The sequence below is a fragment of the Pyrus communis genome, chromosome 14, assembly GCF_963583255.1.
Source record: "Pyrus communis chromosome 14, drPyrComm1.1, whole genome shotgun sequence".
In the NCBI taxonomy this organism is placed as follows: Eukaryota; Viridiplantae; Streptophyta; class Magnoliopsida; order Rosales; family Rosaceae; genus Pyrus; species Pyrus communis.
In genome coordinates this window covers 19,790,110-19,810,303 of record NC_084816.1, presented here as the reverse complement: position 1 = coordinate 19,810,303, position 20,194 = coordinate 19,790,110, and the positions used below count along the sequence as shown (strand labels likewise).

Sequence of the window (20,194 nt, the reverse complement as noted above, 5' to 3'; positions counted from 1 at the left end):
AACAATTGAACCAAAATTCTTCTCTCTCCTTTACATGGAACCAATTATATGATCCCCACACAACTGAAACAAGACATACGCATAGAATTGTGAACCACTGCATCCATTTATCACATGCTGTGTTTGAAACTATATGAGAGCCAGATCAGAATGTTCATCTCTTTCCAACGAGTTGTGTGTGAGACATATATACCCCCACGACCAAAACAGAAAACAAACGAGAGAAAATAAATTGATTCACTCAACTGATCAAAACAAAACCAAAGCTTGCAGGAATCCATGATTCAACCAATACATAAACTGAAACCTAAAACTTTATGATTTTCCCAATAACATGCACGAAAGGAAATTCAGTCAACACATTTGATAATTAATCTTCAAATCAACAAATATACAATAAGTGTATAGATCATTATGTATGCATTTTCATATGATAAGGTAGACTAAATTTGTAAACTAAATGATGTGTTCAATGAGAATAAGTACGTTAATCAGTAATTAAAGTAATAAGCTAATCATCAACTTATATGTCATTTAGTTTGCAAAATTTGGTCTACAAATTTAATCTCCCTATCCTTACCCTATGATATATAAGAGGATTAATTTCTTTAAAAAGCTCTAATTAATTACCCACCCATCGTTAGGAAAGATGACTACTCCTCTCAATTTGATGAATAGGAGTTTTTGAATAATAAATACATATTAAATCACATTAATTATACACAATTGTTTTTCATATAGGAGAATCTATAATCCTTACTTTCATATGGCTACCATAATACCACTTTTAACTAATTTAAATTAATAAGTAACAAAATCCATTTCATGTACCACAATATACACTAGCAAATCACGTAAAGCAGTCCATACGTGATGAGATTTAATATAACGAATCACCTATATTTAACGTTAAAGATTATTTTTATTTAGTCTGCCATTTATGTGTAATGAGATACTTCTCTTAGTTTAAAAAATAAAATATTTCTAAAACATGTTGCAATTCATTTTGGGCAGGATAATGTTAATTAAATTCGTCCATGTGACCCAGTCTTGAGTATTTCAATTCCTATCACAAATATGGGCTCATCCATATCAACTCATTTCACCTAGTTGAACTCATTCTTTGTTTTGAGGGTATTGAATTAATAATTTTAAGGTATACATGACCCATATATTTATTTTTAATGGGGAAGTCATGAATTGGAAGGATTTTCTTTCTTTTTATGCTCATTCTTAGTAAGTAAACATCTCATTAAATACTCTTAGCTGCTCATGGAGTGATACTTACATACAACATCGTTTATATGCTCCCATGTGTCTTTTTTTTTTTTCTTTTTTTTTTTTTCCTTTTTGCATTTCAAGTGACCAAAGAGACTAAGGTCATCTACAATAGAATGCCAAATGGAGGGATACAGTCTTTTTGATTAAAAACTCATCTCCAATGGAGGGCAAAAAAAATTAGCTCATATTGAAGTTTGTTTTTATCTATTGAAAAAAAAAAAAAAAAACCATGAATTAAACTAATTTATGAAAGAAAATGAATAAGTCAGGTTTACTCAATTGAAATTGGAAATAAAATTAACAAATACAATAACTAATTCACCTAATTATCGAAACAAAGAAGACACAAACAAAGGTATAAGCACCTAGCATTTTTCCTTATTTAGTGAGAATATAATTGTGATGTCTGCAACTTGTGCTTGTAGGTCTTCAAGAAATTGAGCAAATATCCCCATTTGGATGCTTGGAATTCTTGAAATTTTGGCTCAACTCGAATTTTGTAATGGTTTGGGGTAATTGGTGAACTGTCAAAGTATACATCACCCTGTACAACTCAGTAACCAAAAATTCCAGAGTGGATTTAACCGGAGGGCAATCTGGTAAGTTCACAATCAAATTTGTCATCACCCTCTCTTCCCCCTGCCTAATTCACTGGTTCCTTCCCATCTCTTCAATTATTGTTGTCCTTTACGCGAACACATATCATTTCAAAGCTGCTCATCAGAACTCGTACCTTAATTCCTCCCATCCCATTACTCATAACCATGCCTAGTGAGCAAGAAATTTCTCAGACTTCTTCACGCATGCATAACTACATCTCCGACGATGAATCTGAAACTGAAGATCACGAAGACCACGAGGTACCAGAAGACGACGAAGAGAGTGATGGAAGTAGTACATCTCATGGAGGAAATTTTGAGAACTGCTTGTACAACAACATGTGTTCGTCGCGGCAGAGGAGGAGGCCCGGTTGGTCACTTGGCCAAGTTCTCGACCCAAGAGCGAAATGGGTTCAAGAATGGAACAGGGTTTTCCTCCTTGTGTGTGCAACGGGGCTCATCATAGACCCTCTCTTCTTCTACGCCTTATCCATTAGCCAGAGCTGTATGTGTCTGTTTGTGGACGGGCGGTTCGCCATCACGGTGACGGTGCTCCGCTGCATGACGGACGTGTTGCACTTGTGGAACATGTGGTTGCAGCTGAAGATGGCCAAACGCTACTCCTTCACGGCCATGGTTGGTGGGGATGGTGGAGGAGCCAATGGGCTGCGCGACACTAGTCCAAGGTCTGTGGCTCTCAAGTACTTGAAGTCGAAGAAGGGGTTTTTTTTTGACCTCTTTGTTATTATCCCAATACCCCAGGTCAGAATTCACTAATTAAATTTTAGCCTGAAATAGGTCCAATTTCATAGACTACCTTTTGAAGTAGGTCCAATTTTTAGTGATTTTGAACTTTTCAAAATAAATCCAATTTTTAATTACTTTGGATCCATTTCAAAAAACCTCATTCTTTAGTTGATGCTATTACAACACACAAAACTAACATTGTCACTTTCGCATGTATGACTAATATTGATGGTCCCACATGACGGTAAAATTTATCTCCATGACAATGAGTGTGTGAGCTTAGGTGGAGTTGTGTGAATTTAGCATGTCTAAATATAATTAATATTGTCACTTAGTACTAGGCTCTGATTGTATTCTTCTTCATTTATAAGTGAAAAGTTTTACGTTCGATTCTCGCCAAAAGCGAATTTGAACTGCATTATTGCTTACCCATTATGAGGCTTAGCTCACTTCTCATCCCCTTAGTTTGTTCAAAAATTTTGTGGTGGATTATTAAAGGTAATCGTTTATTAATCATCATTACTATGTTTATTAATCATCATCATTATCCTTCGTCCTTATTTTTATTTTTTTTCTGTTTGCTGTCCTTATTGTGATAATTGTCGTGGGTTCTCTCCATATCATTATCAAAGATATGCGGTCCGTTTGTTTAAGGTTTGCTGCCTTTATGCATACAGCACACTGCATACGTATTTTGCAGAGAGGAGAGGTTGTAACATGTGAGCTATGTAATCTCTACGTATCCAGAAAAAAGATAGGGTGGTGTTATACACACACTCATTTTTACTTTCCGCGTACACCTCTCAATGTTCGACCATCGGATTGAATGAATTAAAGATAATCAAATGACAGAAATTAACAAAGGGTGTGTGAAAGGTAAAAAAATGTGTGTGGATAACAAGTTAGCAACACTCAAAAGGGTATAGAGTAAAGACAACGTAAAACATATACATAAAACAGTTTGTTTTTCTTTGCACTATAATTTTGAGCCCCAAGATCTTTTTATTTAAATCCTAACATGTGGCGCTATATATACACCCTCCTTTTAGTTTTCTTGTGAGTAATACGCGGAAAAATTCTTGTCTAAAGCATTTGGTTTGCTTAAGAAATATAGGGTCCTTGTTTTTCTTTATTTGTTATGATTTTTTTTAAAAGGTATGATTATGGCATTTAATCATTAATTTATTTATTAAATTTTTTTTATTTTTTAATTATTAAATTTTTTTTTTTTTAACAAGTAGTGGATTGCCTTAGTGGTTAGGACTTTTCTCAATAAGGCAATAACTCTCCCACCTCATTTTTAATGTAGAATGTGACTCGTATTAAAACTTATTTATTTTGGAAAAAATCAACACGAATATGTTCATTTTCCAATACTGATAAAACATTTTATGTAGACCAAATTTGCCATGCTGCTCTTACAAAAAGGAGACATTTTTTAGGGACGTTTTGATATAAACGCCTCATTTTTAAATGTTATAGATTAAACATCTATTCATTTTGCAAATTTGATTAAATATTTTCCCTACAATTTTAGTACTTTAATTTTATTTCATTAGAAGTCTATTCAAGTTAGCATTCCTTTTTTTCCTCCTATTTTTATGCATCTCTTATTATGATGATTTAAGATTTTTTTTATTTTTTATTAAAATATTTATTTTAGTAAATTAAATAGAACGTAACAAAACTCGTTGTTAGGTACATTTGGTTATATCAGTACATTTGATTATAATGGTACATTTAGTTACTTGGTACATTTGAATTTTTGGTCCATTTGGCTTCTTGGTACATTTGAATTTTTGGTACATATAGTTTTTGGTACATTTGAATTTTTGGTATGTTTGTTTTCAAAACATAAGTTTTATTACTTTTGTCCTAATAATGAGGAATTACCTTCATTAATTATTTTTTTATAGAAAGAGTCGTTAACAATGTAAAAGTTTAAATTACTTTAATTAATTTTTTAATTATTTATAGAAAGAGTCATTAATCAACGGACAATAGCCTTTTTGTTAATTCAAAATTATATAATTTATTGTTATTATTTAGCATTATCTACAATAATAAGGATTTATCTCCGGTCAACTAAAAGTTGTTCCAGAGACTTATCTACCAACAAACAAGACTATCTAGAGCATTGTGTGAATCAAACATATTTTTAAACATTCCAAAAAGATGAATATTCATTTTAATATAGTTTATAATTGGGTACGTTTTAATTTAGGGTGGGTATGTTTTCGTTTGACGTCGGTATGTTTTCATTTAATGTTGGTACGTTACCATTTGGCATGGGTGTACATTTAGATTTGAAAAGTTTAAATTTTTAGACTTAAAAATAGTTGAAATTATTTTAAATATATGGCAGATATTTAAATGTAAATTAATTTCAATTAATCTGAAGTAGTTCAAGTCTAAGTATCTTAATCAAATGTTTCAAAAGCTTAATCAAAAACTCAAAAAGCATAAATGTTTAGTCTATAAAAGTCTAAAATGAGGCATCTAATTCTAATTTTCTCATTGTTTTTTTTAATATTGAAGCTAGAGTAAACTTGATATAAGTTCAATTTGTGAGTTATTATTGAGTTTGGTCCACTTTGTTGGGTTAGGTTCATTTACTGGTTATCCACATCAACTTTTTTTATATATTATCTTTTTGTTAAATTGTGATAAATGTCATCTCTTATTTATAGGTTTATCTGTTACCCAATTTTAAGATTAAATGTAAGAATTAAATATTGTTTCTCCTTTTTCCTGCTCCTAATTCACATCTCATTTTTTCTACCTCTATGAAATGTGTTAACTAGTCGACATTGTAGATTTTATATATATATATATATATATATATATATCACTAGTATGAATTTATAAATCTATGGAAGATTGAATTTTTTAAAAACTATTTTCATGGATGATAGGCAGATTAATTTTTATTTATTTTCATAGATATTTATATCGCAGTTTAAATGTATTTTATCAATCTGTTGGCATAGGGATCATATATGATGACATATCAATTTTATTCTAACTATTTTACATAATATTGGTTAGATTTTTATATTTATATATTCAAATTAAAATTTTGAGAGAATATGCATAAATTAAAATTAAGGAACTAGACTAAATTCAACAACAGCTCAAATTTTTTGGACCTGAATCAAAGTACCCCTTGAAACGAAGTGTTTTAGCTAATTTGTATTTCAGATAATATTGTGGGTGGTAATTCCTTCGCTATTGGAGAGAGGATCGGTGACCGTAGTGATGACAGTGTTCTTGATGTTTTTCTTCCAATATCTCCCAAAGATCTATCACTCTGTCTGCCTCCTGCGTCGGATGCAAAATCTCTCTGGCTACATTTTTGGAACTGTTTGGTGGGGGATAGCCCTCAACTTGATTGCATATTTTGTCGCTGCCAATGTAAGTATTCATCTTCCATAAATCCCACCGTCTCTCTCACACTCGATGGTTTGTTTTATATATATAGGGAATCTAACTATAATTTAAGATGGTAATTTATTCTTATGATTTGATATGTTATATTGTTAGATTTTTAATTAGGTAAACTAATGCTTAGAGGTTTTGATATTGACAGTTTATTAATACAACATACTAAAATAAGGGAGAGTTTGCAATCCTCGAAATCAATTTAACTGTGACAGTCGCATAATGTCTTACAAAAATAATAGGTGATATAGTTTATATTTCATGAACATAAGTTATAATTATAATAAATAAATATAGGTATTGTAATATGAGTAATTTGCTAATATTAGGTGGCAGTTTGAAGAAGGGATTTTTTTTTTTCTTTCACAACAAATAATATTGAACCCACAATATTTATCTGACAAAACAAAATACAAGGTCTATAACATTCTCTTTTTTATGTAAAAATGTGTTGGATTTTCGATCCATGCAGGTAGGCCATACGTCTAGGGTTTTCGGTGGGTGAAAAGTAGTCCACTTCAACCCCACAATACAGAGAAAAATAAGATCAAGAGGATTAACAAAATGTACCCAAGGCATGAATGATTAATCATGAATTGAGAACAAGAAGAATTTGTCCAATCGTGATGTATGTGATTGGAAATCGTTCTCAACGTCGAGAGATTTTTTAGTATGATCAGCACATGAGATAATACATCATGTGTTGCTATACAAATAATGGAATATGTGTGTTAAAAACTTAATAACTTAAAACATAAAATTTTCTACCATTTACATAAAAACACGTGATATACCACCCGTATTCTCATCAGAATAAAAAATTTCTGAATGGGGGCAAAAAGTTGGACCTTCTTTTTAAGCATTGTCTCACCCACTCGTACTTCACATTTTATATCCGATTTTTACAACTAGAAACTAATAATCAAACACGTTTGCTCTCATCTTAAAAACCTTTTATTTCTGATCATCATCATATTGTATAATCAAACAAAAGTAACGAATAAAATTAAATATAAACATGAGAGAAATTCAGTTCAAATATAGATTAAGAAAGTTTAAGGTTCTCTAATTATATTTTCTGAGCTAATACTGTTTCCAAAGACATCCTCTTCAAAACTCTAAACATAATTTGTTTTTATAGTCATCCAAATTAAGTACCATTGTTTAGTGTTTATAGTTTAGAGACTTAATTAAGTTTAGGGTGGTATCTCATTGATGGCTCGGGCCCTTCCCGGAAGGGAGCCTTCTTTGCCTTCCACCTAAGCTGCGCAGGAAAGGCCCGAAGCCGCCACAGGGGACACACTTGACTTAAACATGTTTAATTATATTTCTCTATTTCTATAATCTGATGTTAATTTGCAGGCTGCAGGAGCATGTTGGTACTTGTTAGGAATCCAAAGGGCAGAGAAATGCTTGAAAGAGCAATGCAGAGAAACAAGTGGTTGTGGCCTCAGAATATTAGCTTGCGAGGACTCTATTTACTATGGAGCGACAAACACTCTAAGAGAAGCAGCGAGATCGAGCCTAGCCTGGGCGGAGAACAGAAAAGCACGGTCGACGTGCTTAGACAATGCCGATCATTACGATTATGGAGCTTATTCATGGACTGTTCAGCTGGTCACAAATGATAGCCGATTGGAGAAGATCCTTTTCCCCATCTTTTGGGGCCTAATGACTCTCAGGCAGTATTCATTTTCACCTCCTTAGTTCCCAACTTCTTAGTTATTTTTATTGGTTTTTTTAGCTTTATTAACATTTGTGTTAAGTGTTAAACGATTGAATTATATTTAATTATGTGCAGCACCTTTGGAAACTTGGAAAGCTCAACCGAGTGGTTAGAGGTTGTTTTCAACATCATTGTTCTAACCAGTGGGCTGCTTTTGGTCACCATGTTGATAGGAAACATAAAGGTAAAGAACTTTGCAAGATTTTTAGGATTTATCATTGTCGAACTATGAACTAGGACACATTTAGACATGATATCGTCTTGTCAAGAGTCTTTATTCATATTTTGATAACATAATATGTACGCACAGGTGTTTTTGCATGCCACAACATCCAAGAAACAAGCAATGCAATTGAAGATGAGAAACATAGAGTGGTGGATGAGGAAGAGGCAGTTGCCTCAGGGGTTTAGACAGCGGGTGCGAAACTACGAGCGTCAGAGATGGGCGGCCATGCGTGGCGTAGATGAATGTGAGATGATCAGAAATCTCCCTGAGGGCCTCAGGAGGGACATCAAATACCATCTTTGCTTGGACTTAGTGAGACAGGTACGTTTCTGTACACACTGCTAATCTAGATTGACTTTAGTCAAATAATGGTTAGCGCCAGCCTCCATATAACTAAAGTTGAGCACCTCTATGTACAAACATTACTACATGGGTGCATGCATGGTAGTTATTTTTTTATAATATCAATAGAATATATAGAGATAATTCCGTAGTTTTTGAAACTTGTTTCAGGTGCCATTGTTCCAACATATGGATGATCGGGTTCTTGAGAATATTTGTGACCGCGTGAAGTCTCTTATATTCCCGAAAGGAGAAACTGTGAGTTACCAATATGACTATTCTTTAATAGAACTGTGCCTGTGGCATATGACAATTTATCTAGAAAAACTCATTCTTCATTTTGTTGGATTGGAGGTTCTAAGTTCAAATCTCATAGATGATAATTGTTGGTTAAAAAGAACTGTGACCATACTCGTGGACCTTATAGTTTTAAGTGCAACTTAGGCCACACTCACAGCAAGAGACCTTTGATTCTAGCAAGAGACGTTCGATTCTAGTTTAACTCTATTACACGCTCATTGAATGATAACTTTCAAAGTAAAATGTGGCAGCATTAGTACATAGAATAAAATGGTTAGTCCTACCTTTTCTTTACGCAATTCAAATTTTAGCAGTAACCTTTATGTGCTTCATACAGATAACTAGAGAAGGAGATTCAGTTCAAAGAATGCTGTTTGTAGTAAGGGGTCACCTTCAAAGCAGCCAAGTTCTCAGAGATGGTGTGAAAAGTTGCTGCATGTTAGGCCCTGGCAACTTCAGCGGCGATGAGCTTTTGTCATGGTGTCTCGGAAGGCCCTTTATAGAAAGACTACCACCATCTTCCTCCACATTAGTCACTCTTGAAACCACAGAGGCATTTAGCCTTGAAGCTGAGGATGTGAAATACGTGACACAACATTTCCGTTACACATTCGTGAACGAAAAGGTTAAGAGAAGTGCAAGGTACTACTCGCCTGGTTGGAGGACTTGGGCTGCTGTGGCGATTCAGTTGGCTTGGAGGAGGTACAAGCACCGTTTAACGCTGACTTCGTTGTCCTTTATAAGGCCTAGGAGACCTGTGTCAAGGTGTTCTTCATTGGGAGAGGACAGGCTCAGATTGTATACGGCCTTGCTGACGTCTCCAAAGCCAAATGATCAGGATGATTTTTTTGATTGATTATAGAGATCAGTCAAAGGCTGTGTGCGTTGTGAAGTTTGGTTATGTTATAATTGTTGAATTGCAACTTGTCTTGGCCTAAGACAATTGATCCGGCCCATACACAAAGAAAGATCCATGCACATGCTAGAGAGTTCTAGCAAAGTTCAAGCTTGGTAGAATGCATGCATAAATATCTAAGGCTTTTTGTAGAAAGATCTAGAACATTGTAAAAATGTGTGGTTGTTAAGCATTAGCTAGAAAGTTCTAGCAATGACAAAGTTGGCAAGCTATGTGATGTAACAACCAAGAGAGCAAGTAGTGAGAAGTGAGAGTGCCAAGTGAGAAGTGAGAAGAAGCAACAAAGCTTGTAAGAGTGTTTGAGTGTTTCCTCTTGTACTAAGTTTGTGAGTGAATAAAAAATCTTGTGTAATACTTTGAATATTCTTTCTTTCTCTTGCCTATCAATTCCGCTGCATTGCATTCTTGTTTGTGAGATAAACATCTCCAAAATAGTGAAGTCTTTTTAAGTCCCAACAATAATGTCTCAATTTTGTATAAATAAAACAAAGGAAGGCCATGATATTAATGGTGTCTTGGGTAATAATTAAGTAAGTACAATTATGAGAATGTAAGGGGCAGTAATAATTAAGTAGAATTATTAAAATCTCTATTAGCATATAAATTTTCTTCAACCAAAACCATATAAACAACATCCTTCAGTCTCTAGCTATTGCTGTAGACCAGGTGCAGGCATCATTAGTTTTAGTTTCCCTCTAGCATGCACGCTTATAGTTAACCGTGCTGCCTCTCGCTTAAACACTACTAAGGCCCTTCATTTTGGCATACGTGTATAGGGTTGGTTTCAATTGAATTTCTCACTATATTCAATGCATGCATGTAAGAAGAAACGGATGCCAACGTTCAAATTATGAAGTTAAGGTGGAGATGGATCAGTCATCACGAGGGAAAGTAGGATATATCATAAGCGATAAGTTTCCTTCACACTAGAAGAAAAACATAATTTGACAACAGGCAATGAACGTTGTGAAAGACCTTCGACAACGCGCATCAGGATGTTATATATCTTGATGTTGAGAACAGTTTGGAACTTTTAACAACATTTACCAGACGTTGTGGTAGATATCTTATTAAAGTTTATTTTTGGCAACGTTCAGAAAAGGTTGTCGAAAACATCCGCGTACAACGACTTAAGAACGTTGTGGATGCCTTTTCCACAAACCTATTAATTTGGACGTTCTCATTTTAGGTAGGGTTCCACAAACCTGTTTGGACGTTCTCATTTTGGGTAGGGTTCCACAACGTGTACATGATATAGGGAACGAGTCCGTGACATTATTTTCTTTTTTTTACATAATTTTTTACACTAGTTTTTGTGGGGCCTACTTCGTAATGTATTTCGACAAGCTGAACCATCTATTTTTTAGTCTTCCCTCAAAGATCATGTCTACCAAAAATCACTCAAAATTTTAAACCATATGACCCTTAGGTTAAAGGTTTAGGGTTTCTTTGTACAACCGTATTCGTCAATTTTCTTCACTACAAATGAATGTCTTAATGATTTTGGAGTTGTCTAATTTTTTGTAAGGATGATCTATGAATGATGTTCTAAAATATAGATGGTTCAAATTGTTAAAATACATTACAGTTATAATACTTACTAATTTCTTAATTTTTTGAAATATTGAGATTTTTATTTTGAATCATCAATTTTACTAATTAATTTCTTCCTGTTTGTTTTAAACAAACATTGTTTTACAACAACTATCTCTGCATCCAATGTTTATGTTTGGGGATTCAGAGTTGCTTTAAGGATTTGACCATGGAGTGGGATTCTAATTCTAGAATCGTAATTAGATCTGTTTTCTCTTCTGTAGAGATTTTTAGCTGGTTAATGCATTTATTTGCATAATGACCATATATATATATATATACCACATTTGTAACATTTATCTTTACTTTAGAATAGGTATTATTAACTGGTTTTTTTTAGACCAGCTTTTTGATTTACTTTTCTCATAAAATTTCCTAGCTAGTATCAAAATTCCTGTTTTCGTTTTTGTATTTATAGTATCTTTTACTTGAGTTTTTAGTGGGGCATTTTTCTATTCATTTCTTTCTACTAGAGGGAGCAAAGGGGGGTAGACCTTATTGTTCACAAAATGCTCCTAATTCATATGTAGCAATTTTTTTTTAATTTATCTTTATTGACTTGTATAGTTATTTTCATATCAATACATAATTTTAGTCCTTCTTTTTGGATAATAATAATACTAATAAGGGTAAATTATATAAAACTACCTCAATTATTGGGTCATTAACATTTTCATACCTCGTCTTTAAAAAGTTTCAATGTCATACCTTATCTTCGAATTTGTTGCAATGTCGTACCATTCATCAGTTGTCTGTCAATTGTTAAACGCTGACGTGGCATGAGGTGGGGTCCACTTCTTAGTAAAAAAATTAATTAAATATGAACTTTAAAAAAAAAAACCTAACCAAACCAAGCCCAGATCCCACCACCTGCGGAAACCCTATCCCCTTGGATCTTCCCCTATTCCACCCACAAAACCTTCCTTCCGTCCATCCCCGCCCCCCCCCCCCCCCCCCCCCCCCCAAAAAAAAACAAAACCTTCCATCCATCTCCCCCACTTCCTTCTCCCCCCACCCAAGGCCAACCTGCAACCCAGAAAAAGAAAAAAAACAAAAAAAAACCCATCTTCATCTTCCCCGACCCCCCCTCCCCGGCAACCTACCCCTTTCTTCCCCCTTCTGTTTTCCTCAAACCCACGGCACACCCATCCTCCACCTCCGCCTCTGCACCCACCCTCTTCCCTCCTTTACACACCCCACTCCTTAAATATACACACCCATTTCTCCCCCCCCCCCCCCAATTCAAAACCCCCAGTTCGTCTTCCCCCCACCCGAGCCCAACCTGCAACCCAGAAAGGGAAAAAAAAAAATTTCCCCTTCTTCCTCGACCCCAATGAAGCAAGAGGAGGAGGAGATGGAGGAAGAGAGGGCCCGGGGGGGTGGGGGGATGGGATCTGGGTTTAGGTTTCTTTTTTTTTTTTTTTTTTTTTTAATTATTTTTGTAATAGAAAATGGGTCCCGTCACTTGCCACGTCAGCATTTCAATGGAGGAATTGACAGACAACTTACGGAAGGTATAAAATTGTAACAAATTCGTAGATGAGGTATGACAGTGGAACTTTTTAAAGACGAGGTATGAAACTATTAATGACTTAATAGTTGAGGTAGTTATGTGTAACCATAAGTAAGGATATTATGAGATGATAACATCTTCATTAACAAATACTTGTCTAATTTCGTGGGCAATAATAGGTTTGATAATCCATTGATAAATTTTTCTTTCTAAAATGATTGATTACTATCTTTCGTAAGCATTATTCTAGACATAAAAACATTTTTATCCACCTAAAATCACTTAAAGTTGGGCATATTAACTTACTGAGTGGATCGTGTATTCTAGAGGTGATGTTACTTGTGTTCCCATAAAATGTTCTATTATTAAAAATAATAACTTGTGGACTGTGTCTAGGACTCCCATTCCAGTTTCACTACAAGAAAGACAGATGTGGTGAAAGATTCCCTCTTCTTTTACACTTCATGGCTAAATACAAGGTGTCATGGATCTTTAAAATAAGGGATATTATGTCAGTCATGATGAAGAAGTTTTTAGGGTCATTTTAGTCAAGTGATTGGACAAATTCAATCAATAACGAATCCTCGACCAGGTCCTCAAAGAGTGCCCTTAAGTAATTTATGGTTCCTCCAACACAGTTACTCTAAGAGATTTCCCTTTCCTCTTCCCTCCAAGGAAGGTCAAAATCATCTTCCTCAAAAGGAAAGTCAGCTTCTGAACTTGCAAATTTAGCTCACCAGCTACACCAAATAGTCAGTTGGATTCTGAAAATGAAGATGATTTGTCTTTAGACTCTTCAGATGCTTTCTCCCAGAAGTCGGCCAATACAGTTAAAACCAAACTAATAAAAGAAGAGTAGAAGTTCAAAAGGACAAATTGTCAAGACAATCAAGACCCCAACGAGTAAACTAAGCAAAAGTTAAAATTAATTTTTGGTGACCACTATTCATCCAAGACATAAATTCAAACAGTAATCCGACAAAGTACTATTCATCTACATTGCCGTAGTGATGCCAATGATCATTCCACATGCAAGTTCAACATTAAACCGACAAGATATCATTCATCCATAGTGTCGTCATACCAATAATATTTACTCCACGTGCAAAATCAACAGGCAAAATACAGATCATTTAGACATACCACTATTCACGAATGAACCAACAATCATCCAGCTCGTGCTTCCACAGTCACTTCGTGATTCTAAATATATGAAAGATTCCCTCTACTTTTACACTTCATGGCTAAATACAAGGTGTCATGGATCTTTAAAATAAAGGATATTATGTCAGTCATGATGAAGAAGTTTTTAGGGTCATTTTAGTCAAGTGATTGGACAAATTCAATCAATAACGAATCCTTGACTAGGTCCTCAAAGAGTTCCCTTAAGTAATTTATGGTTCCTCCAACACAGTTACTCTCAGAGATTTCCCTTTCCTCTTCCCTCCAAGGAAGGTCAAAATCATCTTCCTCAAAAGGAAGTCAGCTTCTGAACTTGCAAATTTAGCTCACCAGCTACACCAAATAGTCAGTTGGATTCTAAAAATGAAGATGATTTGTCTTTAAACTCTTCAGATGCTTTCTCCCAGAAGTCGGCCAGTATAGTTAAAACCAAACTAATAAAAGAAGAGTAGAAGTTCAAAGGGACAAATTGTCAAGACAATCAAGACCCCAACGAGTAAACTAAGCAAAAGTTAAAATTAATTTTTGGTGACCACTATTCATCCAAGACATAAATTCAAACAGTAATCCGACAAAGTACTATTCATCTACATTGCCGTAGTGATGCCAATGATCATTCCGCATGCAAGTTCAACATTAAACCGACAAGATATCATTAATCCATAGTGTCGTCATACCAATAATATTTACTCCACGTGCAAAATCAACAGGCAAAATACAGATCATTTAGACATACCACTATTCACGAATGAACCAACAATCATCCAGCTCGTGCTTCCACAGTCACTTCGTGCTTCTAAATATATGAAAGATTCCCTCTACTTTTACACTTCATGGCTAAATACAAGGTGTCATGGATCTTTAAAATAAGGGATATTATGTCAGTCATGATGAAGAAGTTTTTAGGGTCATTTTAGTCAAGTGATTGGACAAATTCAATCAATAACGAATCCTCGACTAGGTCCTCAAAGAGTTCCCTTAAGTAATTTATGGTTCCTCCAACACAGTTACTCTAAGAGATTTCCCTTTCCTCTTCCCTCCAAGGAATGTCAAAATCATCTTCCTCAAAAGGAAAGTCAGCTTCTGAACTTAGAAATTTAGCTCACCAGCTACACCAAATAGTCAGTTAGATTCTAAAAAGAAAGATGATTTGCCTTTAGACTCTTCAGATGTTTTCTCCTAGAAGCCGGCCACTACAGTTAAAACCAAACCAGTAAAAGAAGAGTAGAAGTTCAAAGGGACAAATTGTCAAGACAATCAAGACCCCAACGAGTAAACTAAGCAAAAGTTAAAATTAATTTTTGGTGACCATCATTCATCCAAGACATAAATTCAAACAGTAATCTAACAAAGTACTATTCATCTACAGTGCCGTAGTGATGCCAATGATCATTCTGCATGCAAATTCAACATTAAACCAACAAGATACCATTCATCCACAGTGTCGTCGTACCAATAATATTTTCTCCACGTGCAAAATCAACAGGCAAAATACAGATCATTTAGACATACCACTATTCACGAATGAACCAACAATCATCCAACTCGTGCTTCCACAGTCACTTCGTGATTCTAAATATATGAGGAATGCAAACAACCAGTTTCATGAAACTAATCTCAATGTAAGAAATCATTCATTGTTTCTAAAGCTCAGCGGTCAAAACTCCAAAACGATTAGTCTTCTCCAAAACAAGAAATTGGTATCTAATTATATATCTAAAAAACCCGAAAAGAACCTAAAAGAGTAAAGGGGCAGTTTGATCCATGTCCAAAAAATTCACCTGTTTTCGGATTGGGTCCAATTTTATTTGATTTTTTATTACACCTATTTTGCCCCTTGAAAATAAAAAATATTTAAATTCTTTATTTTTGAATTTAAAATTTTAAAATTTTGAATCTTCAAATACCTTTATCTATCCATTTTCTAATTAAAAACATTTTAAAAACACATTACAACCAATCTTATAAGTTTATCAAAAATTAAAAGAAATATTGTCGAGGTAGATAAAAAATTTGTGATGTAGGTAGATAATATTAATTAATCTATGATATAGGTAGACTATGAATAAAAACCTATCGTATAGATAGATAACACAAAATAATATGTGATATAAATAGACTAATGAACAAAAACATATCGTATAGGTAGATAACACAATTAATTTGAGATAGAAAAATTTTGTGATATATACGTAGATAAAATACAATTAATTTATAACACAGGTAGAATAAACAAAATATACAAATAGATTCATTACAGAAATATATAATACAGGTAGATAAACAAAGCAATGCATTTCCTATAAAGGTTGAAAAGAAAAATATGTATAATCCAAGTTCAAACTAAAAATTGGGAAGAAATTACCAGTGCACGCGTGAAACTCATATTTTCATGGCAATGTTCCCAATCAAAACGACCTAACTAGTGCTATTGTGGGAGGACCTAGTGGGGATGACAAGTAGGAAGATGCAAGATGCGATGCTACAAAACCAAAACCAACCACGTACATCAACGCACCTTTGTTGGTGTATTGGCATACTTCAAAGCTCTATACCATTGAAAAAAATTGGAAATTGTGACCTTATATTTCAAAAAGGAGGAAGAAATCATAAGAGCTTGAAAGAAGAAAACTGAACAACAAGGAAGGGGATCGGAGAACACAGCACAATTTGTATATGGGAGTTATAGAAAAAGAGATATACTTTAAAACTAATTCTACAAGTAGGGGATTATTTAAAGATAAATAATCAATTATAATTAATTTCATAATACAAGTAGATCTAGAATTAAAGGATAATGTTAATAGAGGGGTAATTTTGACCAAAAAAAAATGAAAATAAAATGATGTGGACAATGAATCATTGGACTTAAATTAATAATTAAATAAAATTGGACTATATCTAGTAACTGCTTACAAATTTGAACTTATGGATATATAAATTAAAATTACCATATTTGGGATACGTTGTCAAAGCATGTTTTCAACAACAAGGACAAATGCACGTTGTGCTGGTAGTGTTGTCATATCATATTTTCTTGTAGTGTCATGACTAATCATTCTTTTATTATTAGCTTAGACAAGTTAATGCTAACTTCACTACGACACAATATGTAATTAATAGCATTGCATGATAGCGTTTCTCCACAATTGTTATTGATCAATGGCTTAAAAAATTCCAGCTCTTTTTAAAATGCTATTGTAGGCTTTAAAATTTTAATATTTTGAAGTTGGTACTAACTTTTTCCTTCCAACATAAAATGAATCACTTGAGCTGTCCAATCTAATTCTGTACATCAAACGAGGCCTAAAGATTTACAGGACTTACTACTTACAAAGATAAACTGATAAGCAAATCAAATAAACTTGGTTTAATTTACTACAAATTACCATTTGTTGGTCCTATGTCGATTTTGTGATAATTGCAAATAATCAAATTAGTTGCTTGGTACATGTCATTGGTTGTTGCCAGGGAATTATTCCAATGTGTTACCTCTTTATGTGCTTTCATTTCAGATGAATAATGTAATTCCATTCCCTTTTCTTGGAACTTAAATTCTTTAATTTAACTGTCTGATGTATATCACAGGTCGCTTTGGGTAAGAATAAAGTGTTGAAATTTTTTGGATCGACGGGTCTAGGGGGCCCTACTTTAATGACATCGATATTATTCTCAATTTTACCATTTGCCCAATCCGTTAGGTGTGGGGTTTTACCACAAAAGGTCTCGGTATTAGTTAGAGTAGGGTAATCTTATTTAAAGTCATTGCTTTTTTTTTTACCTTCACCAATATGGGACCACTAACACGCCCCCTCACGTGTAACCCCATTTAGTGGTTCACACATGAAGATCCACACATCGGCAATTGAAACTCAGAGGTCGGTTCCAATGAAGTCCAGATTTGTTTTCAATCTTTTCAAGAAGTGACTCTTAAGAACTCAAATGTCGGCTCTATTTTAAGAGTCCAAGCTTGTTTCCAAGTCCACACTTCCTGGTGACAAGCCTTTGGCTTGTACGGGCCCGTAACTGTGGGCTCTGATACCATGTTGAAGTTTTTTAGATCGACGGGCCTGGAGGGCCCACTCTAACGACACCGATAATGTCCCCCAATTTACCACATGCCCAATCTATTAAGTATGGGGTTTTACTACAAAAAAACCTCGATATTAGTTAGAGTGAGGTAATCCTACTTAAAGTCATTGCTTTTCTTTATCTCCACCGATGTAGGACTGCTAACATAAGCACCGAAATGGTTGTAACATAACCAAACAGAAAATTACATAGCTAGGGATAAACCCTAACTCTAGCAGTCCCAAGCTTATCAGCAACCATTAAACGAATGCATAGCAGTCCTTTGAAGCATGACGAAAATGTATATAAACAGCTAGCTGGATCGTTGAATCTAAAATTCGAACCCTAGAATTTCTTCTTCAGTCCTAATACCTAGCCTACACTACTACAAAGGCAGGGTATAGACTCAAAGCACAAAGTGATGAAGAGAATAAGAACTTCCTACTTGTATTGCCTCCAAGGCCGCTGCACACGACTGCTTTGCCTCAGCTTCTGGACCTGCAACTCCCCTGAATAGCAAAACTGCAAGGCTGCCCACGTAAAAATAGATGAAATAGCTGTGGCAATGTGTAACAAATGAACCAAAATCTGCTCCTACAATGCACTACCATCCAGGTCCATATGTCCTGTCAAACTCCTGCAGAAACAAAAAAAAATTATAAGTTTATAAAAATTGTCAACATAATTCATGTCATATTGTTGATAATTGAGCAAGCCAGCAGCACTTGTCAAATAAATTTTGAAGTGAACAAATGTAATATGAGCATCTAATACGTGGCCATTTGATAATCATTTCGTTTTTAGTTTTCACCTTTGATAATCATGTAATATGAAGACCTCACCCTTATTTTGAAAACCATAAAAGCTACTTTTCTAAGTTTTCAAACATTATCTTGATTTTTCTTTTCATATTTCAATTTTTTGAAAACTAAAATCTAAAATCTAAAAACTGAAATAAATATAGTATCAAGCGGTCCTAACTCTTAAGTGATTACCTTTTTAATGAAGCGGCCTATCTCAGTGGCTTCAATGACATGAAATAAATCAAGGGCTTTGGAAGTCAAGTCAAGTGCCTTCTGTTGCATGGTTTGAAGCATGTTAGTCTCAACGATAACTGCTTTACCCTCTAGCATGGTTATTAACAAGATGGTGATCAGAAATTTACAAGAAAAAACTTTGTTGGAAAAGAGTTGTGATGCAAATTTGATGGACTAAGTAGTTATATGTAGTGGTGCAGCTTATATCTGATAAACCAACTATTCAAGATCTTTCTCCACGTCAGCTACATAAGTTGGATACTCTTTAACCTCTTCAACAGATAGAAAGGAATTACAATCCTTCATTATCTAAAACTCGTGTGTAACTTAGTTTTGAATTTCAAATGTAATCAGATGATACGTTTATACTGTAACCAACCTCATCTTGTAATCTCTATATAATGAAGTCCATACCTCACTCATAATTAATTAAGTTGAGTTTATGCAATCATGTTTACAACCCTAGCTTAAATTCTTTCATGGTATCTCTGAGCTAGAGTCTAACGACAGAATTTTTTTTTTCTTTCCTCCCATGGCTTCTCAATCTTCCTCTCCCATTCCCCTCCCAAATATCTCTAATTTTCTCACGATCAAACTTGATCGTATCAACTACCCATTCTGGCACGCCCAAATGCTACCTCTCATCCGCAGTCGCAATCTTGTTTCCTTTGTTGATGGAACCATTAAGTGTCCTCCAGCATTCCTAAAAGATGATGATGGCAACATCACTGACATAGTCAATCCCGACTTCGACACTTGGATCCAAAAGGATGCCACTGTTATGTCCTGGATCAACTCTTTTGTTCACCCTACCGTACTTACTGCTTTAATTAAGAAAACTAGCTCCCATTCTGCATGGACAACACTACGTGATTGATATGCTTCACAGTCAACCGGTCCCCTTCTTCAGCTTCGTAGTGAGTTGATGAATACTCACAGAGGTGATTCTTCCATTTCCGAATTTTTGGATAAAATTAATTGTCTCGCAGATACTTTCTCTCTCTGGTGTTTCTGTTTCAAACTCCGACGTCGTTGCCATCATTCTCAGCAACATAGGCCTTGCCTATGAAAGCACCGTTGCCTCAGCCCAAGCTTGTGATGAGGCCATTACCTACAATGCTTTGGAAGCACTTCTCCTTGGCGCTGAAAGACGATAGAAAATGCATTCTGCATTTGGTACTAACAACGGCCTCATTGCCCTTGTAGCGGGTCGCAATGGA

At 34.6% G+C, this 20,194-nt stretch overlaps 2 protein-coding genes across 2 annotated transcripts; one reads left to right on the top strand and one right to left on the bottom strand.

Annotated features, from left to right (window-relative positions):
• The first annotated feature begins 2,000 nt into the window (after positions 1 to 2,000).
• On the top strand, positions 2,001 to 9,553 carry LOC137716565 (cyclic nucleotide-gated ion channel 4-like). Its single transcript, XM_068456019.1, has 7 exons — positions 2,001 to 2,642; positions 5,829 to 6,041; positions 7,431 to 7,750; positions 7,870 to 7,978; positions 8,105 to 8,341; positions 8,534 to 8,620; positions 9,000 to 9,553. Exons 1-7 carry the CDS (start codon positions 2,046 to 2,048, stop codon positions 9,516 to 9,518), a joined length of 2,082 nt encoding a protein of 693 aa, XP_068312120.1. The 5' UTR covers positions 2,001 to 2,045; the 3' UTR covers positions 9,519 to 9,553.
• An 8,790-nt stretch (positions 9,554 to 18,343) lies between these two features.
• Positions 18,344 to 19,070, bottom strand: LOC137714525 (uncharacterized). The gene is made up of 3 exons (XM_068453721.1): positions 18,933 to 19,070; positions 18,546 to 18,574; positions 18,344 to 18,467 (listed from the first exon to the last, which is right to left on the bottom strand). Exons 1-3 carry the CDS (start codon positions 19,068 to 19,070, stop codon positions 18,344 to 18,346), a joined length of 291 nt encoding a protein of 96 aa, XP_068309822.1.
• Positions 19,071 to 20,194: the final 1,124 nt, after the last annotated feature.

Coding starts and splice junctions, on each gene's coding strand:
- LOC137716565 (XM_068456019.1), top strand. CDS start 2,046: ATGCCTAGTGAGCAAGAAATTTCTCAGACTTCTTCACGCATGCATAAC. Junction 2,643..5,828: donor TTATTATCCCAATACCCCAG/GTCAGAATTCAC, acceptor TTTGTATTTCAG/ATAATATTGTGGGTGGTAAT. Junction 7,979..8,104: donor TGTTGATAGGAAACATAAAG/GTAAAGAACTTT, acceptor ATGTACGCACAG/GTGTTTTTGCATGCCACAAC.
- LOC137714525 (XM_068453721.1), bottom strand. CDS start 19,070: ATGCTAGAGGGTAAAGCAGTTATCGTTGAGACTAACATGCTTCAAACC. Junction 18,575..18,932: donor TAGGCCGCTTCATTAAAAAG/GTAATCACTTAA, acceptor TTGTTTCTGCAG/GAGTTTGACAGGACATATGG. Junction 18,468..18,545: donor AGGACATATGGACCTGGATG/GTAGTGCATTGT, acceptor TTACGTGGGCAG/CCTTGCAGTTTTGCTATTCA.